This window comes from Callionymus lyra, chromosome 5 (assembly GCF_982586985.1).
Source record: "Callionymus lyra chromosome 5, fCalLyr1.hap1.1, whole genome shotgun sequence".
Lineage (NCBI taxonomy): Eukaryota > Metazoa > Chordata > Actinopteri > Syngnathiformes > Callionymidae > Callionymus > Callionymus lyra.
The window spans coordinates 9,405,830-9,425,175 of NC_141822.1; the positions used below are offsets into that span (position 1 = coordinate 9,405,830).

General features: G+C 37.5%; 1 protein-coding gene across 1 annotated transcript in view; it reads left to right on the forward strand.

Annotated features, from left to right (window-relative positions):
• The window catches only part of brinp1 (BMP/retinoic acid inducible neural specific 1), a 156,323-nt gene extending 137,446 nt beyond the window's left edge, over positions 1-18,877 (forward strand). Inside the window, exons 6-8 of the mRNA XM_087790737.1 lie at positions 7,201-7,437; positions 9,685-9,907; positions 16,966-18,877. Of these exons, the coding sequence (XP_087646863.1) occupies positions 7,201-7,437; positions 9,685-9,907; positions 16,966-18,100 (1,595 nt within the window). The 3' untranslated portion in view covers positions 18,101-18,877. The remainder of the gene's footprint in view (positions 1-7,200; positions 7,438-9,684; positions 9,908-16,965) is intronic.
• The last annotated feature ends 469 nt before the right edge of the window (positions 18,878-19,346 follow it).

A 19,346-nucleotide genomic window follows, 5' to 3' on the forward strand; every position in this document is an offset into this window, starting at 1 on the left:
TAGGGCATCTGGTTCACATTGGCCCAGACATAACAAGGTATACAACAAACACATTTGAGCCTCTGGGTCACATTGACCGAGACATAACACAAGGTATACCACAAACACATTCGGGCCTCTGGGTCACATTGACACAGAGAAAACACAATGAATACACAAACACATTTGGGCATCTGGGTCATATTGACCCAGATATAACAAGGTATACCACAAACACATTTGGGCATCTCGATCACATTGACCCAGACATAACAAGGTATACCACAAACACATTTTGGCCTCTGGGTCACATTGACACAAGGTATACCACAAACACATTTGGGCATCTGGATCACATTGACCAGAGATAACACAAGGAATACCACAAACACATTTGGGCATCTGGGTCACATTGACCCAGACATAACAAGGTATACCACAAACACATTTTGGCCTCTTGGTCACATTGACACAAGGTATACCACAAACACATTCGGGCCTCTGGGTCACATTGACCAAGAGATAACACAAGGAATACCACAAACACATTCGGGCCTCTGGGTCACATTGACCAGAGATAACACAAGGAATACCACAAACACATTCGGGCCTCTGGGTCACATTGACCAGAGATAACACAAGGAATACCACAAACACATTTGGGCATCTGGGTCACATTGACCCAGACATAACAAGGTATACCACAAACACATTTTGGCCTCTGGGTCACATTGACACAAGGTATACCACAAACACATTCGGGCATTTGGATCACATTGACCCAGAGATAACACAAGGTATACCACAAACACATTAGGGCATCTGGTTCACATTGGCCCAGACATAACAAGGTATACAACAAACACATTTGAGCCTGTGTTTTCTCTGGGTCACATTGACACAGAGAAAACACAATGAATACACAAACACATTTGGGCATCTGGGTCACATTGACCCAGACATAAGGTATACCACAAACACATTTGGGCATCTCGGTCACATTGACCCAGACATAACAAGGTATACCACAAACACATTTGGGCTACTGGGTCACAATGGAACAAGGTATACCACAAACGCATTCGAACCTCTGGGTCACATTGACCAAGAGATAACACAATTGTTTAATTATGTCAACAACTGTGTTTAAAGAAGCAAGCATAGCAACAGCAACTGGTTGCATATTAAATACTGAAAGGTTTAATGTTTAAAACTGTTTGCAGCTGATGAATTTGTCAGCGGGTGAAATCAACGGACGATCCCAAAGAGACACAATAAAACAAACAACTCAACTTAAAACAACTTAAACCGAATACAAATAGTCCTGAAACCAATTACGAAACCCTCAAGTCCCGAGTGATCGCGGTTCAAAAAGTTGTTCCCGCTCGATCTCTCCAAGGACACGATTAGCTTCAGGATCCCCAGAAATACATTCTAATCTAAAACGAATGCCTTCTTTTAGGCAGTGTTCCAAAAATTATATCCAAAAGTATATCCAATGACTGATCCAGACTCTCGGAATGTCGTCATTCCCTTGACCTGCCTGTGGCACTTTTTTAGTTCAACTTTATTTGTTATTATTAACAAAACAGTGCAGTGCGGGTCGGATTGACAGGTCAGATTGATTCAGTACCAAATTTAAAAGTGGACTAAATCTGATCAGATTGGATGCAACTTGTGATGTTCACACTGTAAAAACCAAATTGAATTTGGGTCATGAGCGAAAAAAAATCGGATTGAGGTCAGTTCTGAAATTCAGTTTAAATCTAGCCTAAGAAATGAATAGTTTTTTAAGACTCATATGAACTTCTCCCATTACTTAGTGTATTTTTCCATTCATATATTTGGTCAATATTTACATTTCTTAACCGAGAAATTAAAGTACACTGTATCATATTTACCTTTAACACATCAAGTTATGTATATATTTGTATGGAAATTCAATGTGTATATAATAAAATAATATTTGTTATTATTATTTTATTCATTCAAAAGTTTTTCCATTTTTTTTTTGGCGCCTTTTTCTTTTGACTTAACAGCCACTCACAACAAAGACAGAATATGATGTGGTTCCCTTCGGAACCTTATTTAATAAAATTGATCCTGAAAGAAACTGGCAGCCAGTGAAGAGTTTTAAGGATCGTGGAAATGTAAGTTCTTCTACTAGAGCAGCTCAAAATTCTCGCTGTTTTGTATTAACTGCAGGCGAGACACCTCCTTTTTGTTTAGACATGGAAATAAACTATTACAGACTATAATGTTGTTAAGGCCTGGTTAAGTGTCTTTTTTAGGAATTCAGAAAATGCCTTAAACAGTTTAAAGTGCGTAGTAATATTATGACTTTGACTATCAATATTGTGCTACAATTTCTAAATGGAAAAATTGTGTAAATGGCTGATCCAAAAATCTTTAAATTTTACAAATGAATTTTGTAGTTTTGCATGTTGAATTGTATTAAAATTATATATTTACAAATAAATATGTATTTATGAACAGAAATACAAATGTATTTGTAAACACAAGTTACAAATATTAAATCTACATCCGTGGATATCACAACACATATGTAACCCTCTCCCTCTGTTCGTGTACAAATATTTATGAGGCAAAAATAAGCATAACCTGTATTACATGAATGAAAAGTACCTTGCTTTGTGTGGCCCCTGCGTACCAATCAAACTGTATAAAAAAAAGTAGTTTTCCTGTAAATTCTTCATAACCACATGGTGTGAAACTTATTACGCTCTGTTTTTTATTTTTTTTATCCCTGCATCCAATTGAATACCCGGGAAGGATAACATGTTTTTTTTATTTTGATTGGTTTCTCATGCGACGCCTGGCCCCAAGGGCACCAATCCTCCTCCTGACTCCTCACTGCTCAGACAAACCTTGATGGATTTACTCTTGTTGTGTCACCGCTGCTCCGGAGACGGCAGGACGACACATCAAATATCCAACAGAAGGGAAATGCAGAAGGAGTGATGAGAGTGACTCAAAAGGGAGCCAAAGGATGATGTGGGACAAGTCAAGGGGGCATGTGCACAAGTGTGGCGGGAGATGCAGCGAGCGTAATGATGTAGGACAGAAGAGATGTGCACTGAGAATTGAGACACAGGTAGAGAGACGAGAGAGAGAGAGGGGGAAAAAAACAGGACTGAGGTGAATTTTTTTTTTCTCGGAAAAACCAGAAGAGGATTGGATGCTCGTGTGCATGTTTACGATCGGGTTGGGGTTTGGAGATGGGTTCAGGCGCAAGAAGCAGGAGGCACTCGTATTATTGTGCACCCGGCTGTTGGCACCGGCTCTGTCAGTGAGCAGCGTTGATCCGTGAACTTGCCATCTGGATTCTCCCACAAATCACATTAAAGTTTCAAGCCCAGGAATACATCAAGCTAAATGAATATTGGATCTGGGGGCCACAGACGGGGAATAGTGGAGTGAAGAAAGAAAAAAGAAAAAAAAAAAAAAAGAACCTGGTGCAACCCAAGTCTTTCGTGGTCAGACATGATGTATCGATCTATTCGCCGCCTGTGTCTCTCCTACTACTCTCGTTCATGATGGTCACCCGGGGAGAAGGAAGAAGCTGTGGCGTGATGCTCGGAGCGGTTGCTGAATTAATGAAAGACAGAATATGTAGGCTTGGAAAGTATAGAATAAAGTAAAGAAAAGTACTTTTTGGGGGAAAAATATTTTTTGAAAATTACTCTCTTAAGGAAATTCAATGATTTTTCTATAGAAAGTCTCGACACATTTAATATGAGCTAAAGTGATTCACTATACTATGAAGCAGACCTGGGCAAAGTGCGGCCCTTTGACTGTTTTTATGCGGCCCTCGTAATGTCAATGTATGATTATGTATAAATGGTTCTAACGCATTAAAAAGTGTATTTTTTATTTATAACTAATTTACATTTGCACATAACTCTTATTTACTTTTTCCCTCCTTTTTGTGTGTAATTTTTTGAGTATATATTAATCCCTCAAAATATTTTTTAAAGTTAGTTGAAGAAATGTTTTTAAAAAACTCATACGTACAAGAATAAAATTGCAGCTTATTTAGCTTAAGAAATGTCACGGCCTAATGCGAATTTCCTTTTTTTTAGGGATTTTCTCTTCTTTCTTTGTGCTCGACGGCCCCTAACAACATTTACAGAATTTAATGTGGCCCTTGAAGTATTTTAATTGCCCACCCCTGCTATGAAGCCTGATGTTGAGCATATATTTAAAATATATTAAACACTTAAAACAGGTTGTTGCAAAAGTTTGTGTACAAAGAAGTTTCTGTATTTTCTTCTAAAAGCGGTCATACACTCAAATCCAGATAATGATTCACATACAAAAATATTCAGATGTATGAATCTGTGCGTGCGCACAAATAGAAGCATTTTTCCTTAGTACATCACCATCAACATAGGATTAATATGAATTGTAGCCTTTTTCGTCCCTTTCCAATTCCTCATTCACATATTTAAATCATATTTAAATGAACCAGACTCAAATTTGTAAATCAGAAAAATCAAATGAAAACATGAAGTTAAACTGCATTAACAGTTTATATTTGTCACACCCGCAAATTCTTCTTACATTTATAAAATAAAAAGATTTTGTTTACTACTGACAAATGGACAAACCATGTGACAGTGCATTTACATAAGTGTGTTTTTCAAGAAGATCTCTCAAATCATACGAGGGAAACCAGCTTTAGCTGCTTTCATTTTGCAGATTTAGTTTGATCAAACGAACGTGATGTTGTTTCACAAGAACGTCTGTGACTCTCATAGAGAAGACTTGAAGCATCAGACAATGATCATTTTGTTCGTTGTACTATAAAACAAGCCTTCCTTTACAATAGCAGATTTAAATATTCAGTATAAAACGATCAATGTTGTCTTTATAGATACAGATCATCAGTTTGTTGAATGAGAATATATAAGTTTGTAAATATTTTAACTTGTTTAACTATAAACACTTGTGTGTGTCTTCATTTCTGATCAATATTGAACATTTATGTAACTCTGATGTGAACATGAGGCTCCAGAAGTTCATAATAAATGACCTACTGTATGACATTTTGGCAAAAAATAAAGGAAATTACAGATAAAAAGCTCTCTGTCCTCCCGAATCAAAAATGAGTCGCTGGCTTCACATTCAAACGAAATATTTAGACATGGTCTTGAGAAGTCCCATCCAGCTGGAAGGGAGATCGTGAATTCACCCAGGAAACTTCTGTCCCTAAAAACATTTTATTTAATCAGGCAAATTCTTCAAAGAAGAAACCGCTGACCATCCGGTGCTTCAGTTTTAACTTCATTTATTTAAACCTCAAGATGATCCACTTATAAATCAAGCAAAACAATTCACATATCGGTTATTTGCAAGCGTTATTTCAACGACATGGCCCCAAAGAAAATACTATTTCTCAGCTATTTTAAGTCTTGTTGTTTTAGTAAAATCAAATGTATACAATTGAATATTGGATTTCAAGTATATACAATACAGGCCAAAAGTTTGGACACAAATATAATAGATTATCTCTGATTCAAAACTATGAATGGACATGTTAGCTCATGAATAAAGTACATTCAGGAAAATACGAAAATAGAAATAGCATATTTGCCATACTGAGTTATGGAAAAAAAAGTGTGACTTTAAAACTTAAATTGAATTTAAAAAAAAGTTTATTCATTCCTCTGTGTGTTCAAATTAAGTTGTTGCAAAATGGGCAGGCAAAGTTTTCTCAAATTTTCATAATTAAAAATAAAACGTTTTCAAGGTCCAGGAAGCGAAAGTCGAGTAGAAAAATATAACCTCTCTTGGTATTTATGTTTTTTCTTATGTTGCATATTGTTCACAGATGATGTATTATATTCTATATTAATCTTTTTATCTTTTCTTTGTGTTATTTTCTTTGATCTATGTTCTTTACATTTGCACTTTGTCATCCCTTGCACTTTGTTCTTTTCATTTGCAATTAGTTCTTGTTTGTGGTTTTCTGGAGAAGGTCATCGATATCCAGAGGGAATTAATAAAGTCTATCTATCCATCTACATTCGCTTTCAGAATCAATACTGACCATTTTCAGAATTTACATATAAGCCCGGAAACATATTTTTATTGAAATCTGCATGACATACATGACATTATACTAACATTTTTAATCATAAGGACATATTTTTATCTAGTAAAATTAATTAATGTTTATTTTCCTGTTAAAATTATTATTTGTTGTATAATAAATCACTTTATTCCTTAATTCATAACCTTTCAATTGACATCCTTTAAAATTAAATTAATATATATTTTTTTACACTTCATGAATGGACCAGATACAAATGACACACATTTCTTTAAGAATGTCCACCCTTCAGAGTTACCAACATACATGTTAGAAGTTTAAATTAAACTGTTTCTGTATTGCAAAAAATGACACGTCATGAAGTGAAGTTTAACAGTGATGTGTTGATGAAGCTTTGCCACTCTTTGCTGTTTAATATTTGACTTCGAGCCATTTTTTAATGAAACAATTTTCAAGCCCAGATATGATCTGCTGAGCTTGGAAAAATGATGACGCTGCCTCATCCGCCCGTCACTAGTTGACAGATCTAAGCGTGCATCATAAAACATGGTGAATAAACAATGACATTTTATACAGAGTGGGGTTTTTTTGTTACTTTTGTTGAAAAATTAATAACAATTTCCCCCATTAGATCATGTTGAGGACGACCATGCAACTATTCATCATTCTATAGCATGTTACGTTCTCCGTCCTGCATATATTCTGCAGAAGGACCATTTGCACTCAAGTAAACCCGATTAAGAAAATATTGCTTTGCCAAGATGCTATTTCACACAAAGCGGAAAAACTCTATTTTGTTCTTTTCCAATCCACTGGCTTGTTGCTAAAGCGATTTATTATTCAAGCCTGAACAAGGAAGAAAGACTTTGCTGTTATCTGTCGGTACCACATAGTCAATACGATGCCTGGATGAGATATGGATTAGGCGGGAATCGTAAATAGATTGTCAACAGTGACGAGGATTTAATTTAAGTGAGATTAAAACCATAAAACCTCCACAATTCAGCCTCCTGTCATTTCCAATAGCTTTTATTGAGCCGAGATAGGAGTGTGTTCCGTCTGAAAAAGTCATTTCAATCATAAGGTAAAGACATTTCTGTAATACAAGTTTGATGAAATACCCCCGTTTTCCACTTTTGTTTCAGGTCTTCAGGTCATTTTCCCAGAATACCTGCAGGAGAAATTTGTCCAGTCAGCACTGAGCTACATCATGTGCAATGGAGAGGGAGAGTACCTGTGTCGGAACAACCAGTGCGTCTGCCAGTGTGCGGAGGAGTATCCCCAATGCAACTGTCCCATCACAGACATCCAGCTCATGGAGAAAACGCTGCAGGGGATGTCGGAGTCCTGGGCCTCCTCGTACAAAGACTTTGAGAACTCCGGTAAGCCTGCGTTTATGGAGGTGAACCAGTGGTTTAAGTGACTGAATATAAACTTACTCACACACATTTTGAAATCATTAGGTGGTGCTGGAAAAGTATAACGATAAATTTAGCTGGAGTCTTTTTAAAAAAAAAATGTAGCAAAAAAACAAACAAATTAGTAACCTTTATTTTCCTGCTTGTGATTCAGTCTTCCTGTTTCAGTGACATTAGACCACTTCCTGCTTGAGTAACATTTGACTACTTTCTTTTGGGGGTTATATTTGACTACTTTCTGTTTCAGTGACATTTGACCAATTCATGTTTGAGTGACATTAAACAACTTCCTTTTGGGGGTTATATTGGACTACCTGAGGGATCAATAAAGTTCTACCTTCCCTTACCTTACTTCTCTTTGAGTGATAATTGACTACTTCCTGTAGGGATGACATTCAACTACTTCCTGTTTGAGTGACATTTAACTACGTCCTGTTTGAGTGACATTCAACTACTTCCTGTTTAACTTACATTTGACTACTTCCTGTTTGAGTGACATTTGACTTCTTCCTGTTTCAGGGAAATTTGACTACTTCCTCTGGGGGTTACATTTAACTACTTCCTGTTTGAGTGACATTTTACTAATTTCTGTGCGGGTCACAGATGACTACTTCCTGTTTGAATTACGTTTGACTACTGCATGAGAGCCATTCAGCTACATCCTGTTTAAGTGGTACTTGTATACTTCCTGTTTAACTTACATTTGACTACTTCCTGTTTGAGTGACATTTGACTTCTTCCTGTTTCAGGGAAATTTGACTACTTCCTCTGGGGGTTACATTTAACTACTTCCTGTTTGAGTGACATTTTACTAATTCCTGTGCGGGTCACAGATGACTACTTCCTGTTTGAATTACGTTTGACTACTGCATGAGAGCCATTCAGCTACATCCTGTTTAAGTGGTACTTGTATACTTCCTATTTGAGTCACATTTGACTACTTCTTGTTTGAGTAATGTTGACTTCAACTTCCTGTTGGGGTGACATTGGGCTACTTCCTGTGCAGGTGAAATTTGACTTCTACTTGTTTGAGTGACATATGACTTTACCTGTTAGGGTGACATAGGTCTACGTCCTCTTTGAGTGACATTTGACAACTTCCTGTTGGGGTGACATTGGACTACTTCCTGTTTGAATGACCTTTGGCTACTTCCTGTATGGGAGACATGCGGCTATTTCCTGTTTGAGTGACATTTGACTAATTCCTGTGTGAGTGAAATTTGACTACGTCCTGGTGGGGTGATAGGGCTACTTCCTGTTTGGACGACACTAAGGTTCTTCCTGCAGCAGTGTACATTTGCGCTGCCAACACAATTAGATTCCATTACGTTTCACCAGGTAAAAAATCGTTCAATTTGATTCAACCATGCATTGCGACGCATTAGAGTGAAACAAAATCCAAACACACACAACAAGGAAAGATAAGGAGCCAGAAATTGAACATTAGATTGTTATGTGTAGAGCTGTGTACTGAACTTCTGAAAATCTTTTGAGACAATCGGAAACGCTTCGGTAGTACAGAGTATCAAAACATGTTTTTATATGAGGTTAATCACAGGGATGGAACTGTTGATAGCACCACCAAGTGATATATAGATCTTTTTTATGTGTATCCAGAGCAGCTAAAATGCCATGAAGTTCCAAAAAGTTTCTCAGACTGGCAACACCAGTAATTGGTCGAGGCATCTGAATGTGTTAAGAATCTACAAAGCCATATAATAAAGAGTGACATTATCGATTGATTCCGAATCATTGCATCGCATTGCATTGCGTATTGTTGACTCCATTAGATTCCTGTTCAGGTACCACTCGCCTCCTTCTTTTTTTCTTTTTTTTTAGGCGTGAAATTGGACTACTGCCTTTTTTGGGTAACATTCAATTACTTTCTGTTAGTGTGACATTTGACTACTTCCTTGTTTGGGAAGTAATGACTTCTCGCTTCCTGTCTCTCCAAACCAATGTATCACTACAAAAGTTGTATAAAAATGTATAAGAGAGGAAACTTTAACAACCATTAGATACATTCCAGTCGCCCTCAGATGCTGCAACAATGTTTTTTCCCTTTTATTTTACATTCTATTGAATGTATGTCCACGTGTCGAAAAATGATTGACTCAAAACATGATTACTTATTGAGTAGGATGTCACCTCTTTTTTCAGAACCCCATCTTACTTTACCTTTTTCTTCAACCCTTTCCTTCTCCCACCCAGACGAGTTCAAGTCCTTTTTGAAGAGGCTGCCTTCGACTCACTTCCTGCCCATCAACAGCGTGCACTTGCTGTGGGGGAGCGACTGGGACCTGCAAGCTCGCTACAGGCTCCTCCAGAGCTCCCTGGAGATTCAGCGACTCAAGATCCAACGAACTGCCCGCAAGCTCTTTGGCCTCAGCATCCGATGTCACCACAACCCCAACCACCAGATGCCACGGGAGAGGTGGGTTGAAGTACAGCACGGCCTTTGCATTTCGATGGGACTGAGTTGTGCTTCGCAGCTGATGAAATTCAGGGGAGAAACCATTGAATTTAGTACCTTATGATGAAGAAAACATTCTCTCTTTGAATCCTGAATAAAGTGATGAGTGAAATAATTTAAAATTAGAGGGTTTAGGTTCCTCTATATTACACTTGCTTTAAGCTGTAACTACTTAAATGGTGCCGTCCTGGACTGGGTTGCAGCCCTTACCAAGAAATATATAGATATACATTCATCAAATATGTTTTTATTGTTTGTTTTTTTTGCTTAAATATCCATGTGTTCAAGCACAGTCTTCTCATAAAACCACAAATGCGTTTTCCTTTTTTTTCCCTTCCATCTTCCCATTAATTGGTAAAAATGGTCAAGGTTTAAACATATCAAATAGCCTACAATAAATGATAACTAATGTGTAGATTTGAGTGTTTCGGAAATAAAAGTTGGACTCCATTGTATCATCAGTGTGTATGTTTGTACAAAACTCTCTTTTCATTGAAATATTTACATTACAAAATGATCTTTAGCTCCGCCCACTGAAAAAATGTGTTTTTCTCGAGATTTAATCTTGTTCACCATAACCACACCCACTCTGCTGTGATTGGTCAAGCATTGAGGTTTTTCAATGTGCGTCATTATTCCCGGAAGTCTTCAACGCAGAGGGACTCGTCGTATAAACAAAGCTGGGCGTGATTACAGCTTGCTGTAGGAGGAGGAAAGCAGTTATTACGTCATAATGGACTCTCGTAACCTCTCGTTCGCCCAGATTTCAGACAAACTTTATAAAGTAATAAGCTCAAAACATTGTCATGATGAGGAACTTACTGCATCTTTGAGAGGAAGACTTCAATATATTTAAATTCCTGTTTCAAAAGCTTGTGTCGTTTACATAGTCCTTACAGACCTCCCATGTTGGATGTTTTAGCATTATGTATTTTATTTTTATTTTGCAATTCAGCAAAAAAACAATCTTCTCATGGAGTAAAGATGAATACAAAATTCAAAAGTTTGACATTTGGTGAGGATTTTGTTTGGATAAACTTGAGTCAAATATTGTGAAATAAGCACAATTAATTTAATAATGAGCTCATATTTCTTGTAACTGTTAATTAATTTTAACAATTGTGAATCATTTAGTAGAAATATCTAGCTATTATGTTAACGCTCCTCTTCACTCCCTAACTTAAATCTGGACTTCCCGTCTGTAGAGTCTGTGAGTGTCATATGAACACCGGATAACTTTTACAGCAGTGGGTCAGAGAGCATGTTTTGATATGAAGTACTGAGAGAAATTTTGATGCTACCAGGATGATGAAACCAGAAACTGATACAAAAACAGCCTTCATCTTGTTTTTGTAATCCAACGGAATCATTTCCAACCTTTGCTTCTGATGGGCTTTATAAAACAGTCTTATATTGTTCAGAGGTCAGTAGGTGGCGGTTTAAAAGTCAGTTTATCAGTATTAAAATGATGATTCATTAGAAAACAAGGACAACAGTGCAGAGACTGCCATCTAGGGGACCCTGAAAATAATGACACTGTTTCATAAAGCTTCATCAGACCATCACTTGTATTTAGGTTCTTTAATGAGTCACAATATTGAAGGTAATTATTTTTAGATCCATTTACAAAGTAAAAATATCTTCACTAGAGCAAAAGTAAATAAATAATAATAGTTAAATATTTAAGGCTTAAGTGGGTTAAATTTAGTGGGTATTTATAAATATCGTATGTTTTTTTCCCCCGTCAATGGACTAGTAATTCCTCAAGAACATCATCCTACTAAACACAAATTGTTGATTACTTCAAGTGGGGAGTTATTTTTGAGAAACATATTCAATTACTTCTCGATTGCGTTACCTTTGGCTACTTCCTGTTAGGTGACATTCAAATACTTCCTGTTTGAGTGACATTTGACTATTTCCTGTGTGGGTGAAATTTGACTACTTCCTGTTGGGGTGACATTCAACTACTTCCTGTTTGAGTGACATTTGACTACTTCCTGTGTGGGTCATATTTGACAACTTCCTGTTTGAGTGTCATTTGACTACTTCCTGTTTGAGTGAAATTTGACTACTTCCTGTTTGAGAGACATTTGACTACTTCCTGTATGGGAGACATTCGGCTACTTCCTGTTTGAGTGATATTTGACTACTTTCTGTTGGTGACATTGAACTACTTCCTGTGTGAGTGACATTTGTCTACGTCCTGGTGGGGTGACATAGGGCTACTTCCTGTTTGGACGGTAGCAGTGTGCATTGGCGCTGCTGACACAATTTGATTCAATTACGTTTCACCAGGTGAAAAAGCGTTCAATTTTATTGGACCATGCATTGTGATGCATTAGAGTGAAACACAATCCTCAGGTCAAAGACTCCAATGTAATCCATTACTTCTTGATTGCTCTGGTTTTCCACTATAATTATATTTTCTTTCAGATATAAAACATGTATGCTTCGATTTTTCCCTTAAATAATCATTTAAATGAGAATACTTGTAAGTCTATTTTTGGGAGGAAGTGGAAGTTTTTTATTTTGATCTTCAATCCTTGAAGCATGTTCACTCAGCACACCATCTATTATTTATTTCAACTTATGGCTCCGTTGTTTCTGTCCATCAAGTCAACTTAGTGCTGAGCTTTGCACATGCCCACAGCACTCTTGCTTACTCTTGGATTTCAAGTCGCAGTCTGAGGAGAAAATGTAGCTGTGGGAGCTTCCTTGATAGGTCATTGCACACATCTGTCACCACCAACTGCAGTCACAGCTTAAGAGCCTCGCTGCAAATGCGCAACACTGTCACCACCGCCTGAAATGGCAGGAATCTCCCCGTTTGCCAATAAAAAAAACAGGATGCAAAATATGCACAAAAAAAATTCCCCCGGTGTCACGCGAAAGAACCCCAGAGCCCCCGAGCACAAGACATGTCGCCTTGTAAATGGAGGGCGAGTCTGTGAAATATTTATTTAAGTGCTTTGAATATGAGTAGAGTTGTCAACTGTCGCTGTCAAAGACAGGCTTTTGTGTCAGAGTCGCAGACATTCTTTTCCTTTTCAAGTCTCTTTTTTTTTTGCCTTTGGCAGAGCTTGCGTTTGTTTTCCCAACTAAGATATCGTATACACGTCGGTTGTGGCAAATAACCGTAAACGATATTATGGCTCATCCCAATGGGTCCGTATCCCTAAATATCTATTATTTATTAATACAAAATCACATTGAAAACCTACATTATTACAGAAGTGCAGCACTGTGTAATGAAAGCTCATTGAATTGAGTATAAAACTGAGTATTACTTAGTATAAAAATATTTAGATTAGAATAATTACCTGTGACAACAATTGTAGCAGAAAGGGATAGAAGCAGTTTTTAATAATAATAATAACAAAAATGATTATCAAAATCATAACCAAAACAACAACAACAACAACAATAGTAATAATGATAATTACATGTATAATCATAATCATTATAAATGGCAACTTGACTTTTAAATATTTAAAATGTGTAAGTATATGATTCAAATGTTAAAGAAAGGGTTGATATACCTTTATTTTCTTCCCAAATTATTCATTGTTTTTAGAAGTAAATACACATTTTAAGACAATAAAATACAATTTGAAGTTAAGATAATAAAAAACAATGTATTAATATGGATTCATAATAATGAGTTTAAGTGGGTTATTTGTACAACATAAACGTTAAACCTTAATTAAAGTGTAACAGTGTGTAATAATATTAAAAGCAACTTAACTTATAAAGTGTACAAATCTGTAAGCTTGTAGTAACTTACACAGTAAATTATACTTACCAATATTACAGAACAATACATAAATATTATTTTAATTTCTATCATTGATCTTTTTTACCACAAAACAACCTCTGACAGGAAATAAATATTGGTTTAATCTATTAAGCTAAGTGACTCTAAGAGTGATGATGTGATAAGTAATATCGTTTTTTTAAATATGTGGTTGTATATTCCATTTTTCAGGGAACATTTTTTTTTTTTTGGTCTTGCATTAGTACATACATATAAATTGTGAAGTGTATTCCAAAAAATTGTAAATTGTGATAAAAACGAAAAAAAAAAATTAATGAATAATGATTAATACTAGTTATACAAACATATATATATATAATAAATTAAACATTGTAAATTATTCTAAATATACCAGCAATAAACATGTATTACTAGACTATATTCACTCTGAAAACTTTCTCCCATAACAAATATTATAAGGTGAATTAATTAATTTTTGAAAAATCAAGTTACATTTTATAAGCTTACTCCTTTTATTGAGACGTTTATTGTGGCAGGAAACAAAGAATGACTTCACTCTTAATTTAACTAATTGCAAAAGGATGTCGACAGGTGGCCGAGTGACAATGTTGTTTTATGGATGCTAATCTAATTAATGGAGGCTCACTAATAAAGTCAGACACAATCAGGGTCAGCGCTGCATGCAGCGATGTATAATTCACGTTTGCTTGCTTTTATTCGCTCCGTCTGGACGTGAAATTGTAATATCATGATTACTGTCTCTTTACTAGATTAAAAAAAAAGTGTTTTCACAGACCCAGAGATCTTATAAAACACCGGCTCTGGTGTCTTTTTTAAGTACTGCCAACCACCTCGGGAAAATAACGCCGCCGAGGGTTTTTCAACTGCCAGAATCGAGAGTCTTCAAGTCTGTTTGGATCATCTCCATTCACACATCACAGTCACAATGAGATGGATGTTGTCACCCACCTACCGTTCCACTCATCCATTCAGAAACCTTCGAGAAGAATCATAGTTTCTGGCAGTATCAATGGGAGCAGTTTTTTTTTTTTTTTTTTCAAGGGTGGATTACGGTGGGCACCAAACATATTGTTTCCTTCTGAGAAATCAATCACTGAAAAGAGATTTTTGAGTGACAATATGAGCATGTGTGTAGCCAAGATCAAATGTAGTCTGTTCTTCATGGTAAATGGTTTTTAGAGGCTGAATCGTACGTCCAAATCTGTAGTAAAACGTGATAAAATCAATAAATGAAGACTCATCTGGCCAATTTAAACACCTCTTTATTTATGTATGAAGAAGTACTTACTATATAATAGTAAATGTTCACTTCAAATGTTGGCCATCTTAAGTTTCTTGGTTAGTACACATCCGAAATATAGTAATATGCTTTTTATTGTGACCCATTAGTCATTTGTATACCACCCTCTAACTGAGAAGTTGCAGAACCTTTAATGTAAATTAATATTTCAATGCATGCAAAGTTGAGTTGTCATAAACATGTCCTTAAAGTGATAGTTCACCAAAAATACAATCTTCACTTTGGGTTAGGATTATTTTCAAACTAATTATTATCATTTTAATGTAGGGTCTAAAGTTAAAAAATCAATACCTTATTTCATGTGCTATATACAATACGTTACAGACGAGCAGTACGAAGGTATTTGTATGTTTTACTCGCTAGATTAAAATGAACACACATTTTTGCCTATAACTCTAAAAAGGAACAGATTACTCTGAAAATAATCCAAACCCTTAGTCGACATGAGGGTGAGTAGAAAATGAGTGAATTTTGGATGAACTCACCTTATAATTGTATATATACTGTAGGTTTGTAATTTAGTCTTGGATTTACGGAATTTAGATGTATTTTGTTAAATATAAATTATTCATGACCATCGGATAATTAGACCGATCTTGAAAAGAAAACCTTGATCCAATCAGGGGTTCTTTCAATCTTATGCCACTGCAATAATTCATAGTAATAGCTCTAAATCATAAATGATGAAAAAACAGATTCATCCAGGCTTGGAAACTAAACCATCAAGAAAATATTTTCTTAAAAATAGATGTTTATTTTTCATAGAAATTGCTTAAGAATTGACAAATTAAAATTTATTTTAAACAAAATATTTTCAACATGCTTGGATTGCAGTTCTGCCCCGCCTGAAATCTGGGCAAACAAGAGGTTACGAGAGTCCATTATGACAGAAATAATGGCTTCACTCCTCCTCCAGCCAGCTGTAATGACGCCCCACTTTGTTTATACAACAAGTCCCTTGGAGGTCGATACCTCTGGGATTGATGACGCATGGTGACAAACCTCAATGATTGACCAATCACAGCAGAGTGGGTGTGGTTATGCTAAACAAGATTCAATTTCCAGAAAAACATAGCGTTTTCAGTGTCAGATCATTTTCTAATGTCAATTTTTCAATGAAAAGAGAGTTTTCTACAAACAGACAGAGTTCCATGATCACTTAATACACCGTTAAATCTGTTTTTCATAAAGGTATATGCAGGTGTACTGTAGTAGGAACTTTCACCACATGTTGATTTTCTCTTACCCTCGCTTTGAAACTAAAGTTGGTGGCTCAGAGTCCCGATGCCCTCTATAGGTGATCTGTTGGGGCTCATTTCAAGTATAGCCCGAGGGGGCTTGCCGGGCTTGACGAGAATGCAATGTCATCCATCATAGTTAATGTTTGTGTTCATTAACACATCACTGGCCCATCCCTCTTCTTCGAAGGAAAAAAAAAAAATCAGGATTCAGGATTCGTCACCGATTGTCAGAAAGAAAGTTCCAGTGCTGTCGAGGGGACATGCAAAGATGCCTGGGGGGGAGAAACAGAGGCGAGATAAGAATAGCAAGTAATGTTCTCCACCCTGAGGGAAATAACATAACACCTCCACTGTGAAGGGAATAGATCAAGCTATTATCTCACTTTGACGGACACACTTTTGAAGTGCATATTGCTTCCAATACTGCAAGTAGGAATGCTAACTTGTATTAGAAATTAACTGTGTTACCTTTGGTTGTGTTCAAAGTGAAGCTGTGATGAATGTCAATATTACATTGTGAGGTTTTACCTCTATTCATCCACACTTTTTCCTCCTCTGATCCAACCTTTCTAGGGGGTGCTCACTCCCTCCTCACCGAAAAGTCAGCTTTGAATGGCTCTTTGATTTAGCACAGCACCCAGGATAACTGCTAACAATTTGTCACTCTCGTTTCCTGCAGGTCGGTGATGCAGTGGCTCAACAGGGTCCAATCCTTCCTGTACTGCAACGAAAACGGTTTCTGGGGCACCTTCCTGGAAAGCCAGCGAACATGCGTGTGCCACACCGGCGCCACCCTGTGCCAGCGACCAATCCCGTGCGTAATCGGTGGCAACAACAGCTGCGCCATGTGCAGCCTGGCCAACATCTCCCAGTGCGGCTCCTGCAACAAGGGCTACAAGTTGTACCGCGGCCGCTGCGAGCCGCAGAACGTGGACTCCGAACGCAGCGAGCAGTTCATCAGCTTCGAGACCGATCTGGACTTCCAGGACCTGGAACTGAAGTACCTGCTCCAGAAAATGGATTCCCGCTTGTACATCCACACCACGTTCATCAGCAACGAGATCCGCCTGGAGACCTTCTTCGACCCCAGATGGCGCAAACGCATGTCGCTGACTCTTAAGAGTAACAAAAACAGGATGGACTACCTTCACATGATCATTGGCCTGTCGATGAAGATCTGTCAGATGCGAAATAGCAGCATTGACCCCATGTTTTACGTCTACGTGAACCCGTTCAGCGGGAGCCACTCAGAAGGGTGGAGCATGCCTTTCGGTGAACACGGCTATCCACGCTGGGAGAAGGTTCGCCTGCAGAACTCGCAGTGCTTCAACTGGACTCTTCTTCTCGGGAACCGATGGAAGACCTTCTTTGAGACAGTGCACATCTACTTGCGAAGTAGGGCGAAGATACCGACCGGGCTTCGCAACGACACTGGCCCCGTAGATCTGGCGGACCCGAACAAGCGCCAGATCTACATAAAGATATCTGACATACAGGTGTTCGGCTACAGCCTGCGCTTCAACGCCGACCTGCTCCGCAGCGCCGTGCAGCAGGTCAACCAGTCGTACACGCAAGGGACTCAGTTCTATTCCTCCTCGTCCGTCATGCTCCTGCTGCTGGACATCCGGGATCGAATCAACCGACTCGCTCCACCATCTGCGCCTGGGAAACCTCAGCTGGACCTCTTTTCTTGTATGCTGAAGCATCGACTCAAGCTCAACAACAGCGAGATGATTCGGGTCAATCATGCCTTGGACATGTACAGCACAGAGATACTAAAACAATCAGATCATCTGACTGCTAAACTCTGCTGAACCCTTAACAACGGCAGGTGGACGCCGCCCAACAGATGACCTACGAGAGGATGATAATCTCATGTTTCCTCTTTTTTCATTTTATGACTTTTTCTGCCTTTTTGATGTACTGACTTTGTAATTCTTTGGAAAAAAGAAAAAAAAAACAGCGAAAAGACAAAGTATTTCAGGCAGATCAAGATTTAAAAAAAAAAACTCTAACGAGGACTGTATCATATTTGTCCCAGCATGTCTGTCAATCCCTTAAAAACAAAAAGTCTGAGAGAGGAAGAAAAAATGATGCTACAGAGGCCTTGATTTTACTCCGAGGGATCAAAGGTTACTCCTGAAACTGCCATTCTTTAAAGACGAGAACACTTTTAAAGAGAAAAAGCGAGCGTACAACGGAAGGTGTTTCCTTTTATTTCTGCAAAATAACGGGCAATTTAGTATTTAAAAAAAGATGTTTATACATTGAAAGTGAAATAGCCCTAGTGAGTTAATACTCAACACATTACTTATAGAGTCTTTATAACATTTCAAATCCACGTCGCTCGCTGTGAGTTATGAGGTAATCTGTCAGTGTTCAGACACCTGAGGCACACAGCGGGGCAGTAATGGATAGTCGCGTCAATTAACAAAAGCCAGCTGTTTATATATACATATATATGTGGATGAGTGCGTGAATGTGTGCGAGCATAATCCTTTTTCAGTTTTGCTTGACGCTTTTTTGCCGTTAATTGAATGTGTCATTTGAGATTGATTGGATCAAACGCTGACTCTCGCATTAAGATACAAAAAAAAGAAAAAAAAAAAAAAAAAAAAAGCTTCTTCCTGTGTTTGGAGATTCCAACTGTGTTTCGTTTTCCTCCTATTTCTTTTTCACAAGGCAGTACCTCCTGGTGCGTGAGTGCAATATTGTGGTCTGAAGATTTAACAATCAATGCTATTTTGTACAGCTTTTGCAAAATGTACATGTCGTGAGTGCTGATTTGTGGAGCTTGTCGGCACCAAGAGCAAAATGTAAGCATACGTCATTCAGACACATTCACGACACAACTTGAAGCCATACGTGTCCCCGGGTTAAACATACTGTTCGGCATTCAAAGAAAAAAAAACAACTCCTACTTCAACGCTCATTCATGGAATATACAACTTTTTTGTCTTTTTTTTTTTTATTCTCTCTGAACAGAGCACAGAAGGAGACTTTGACATAGTTGGAAAGCCATAGCATTTTATGGTTTGTTACAGATACGGTTTGTTTATC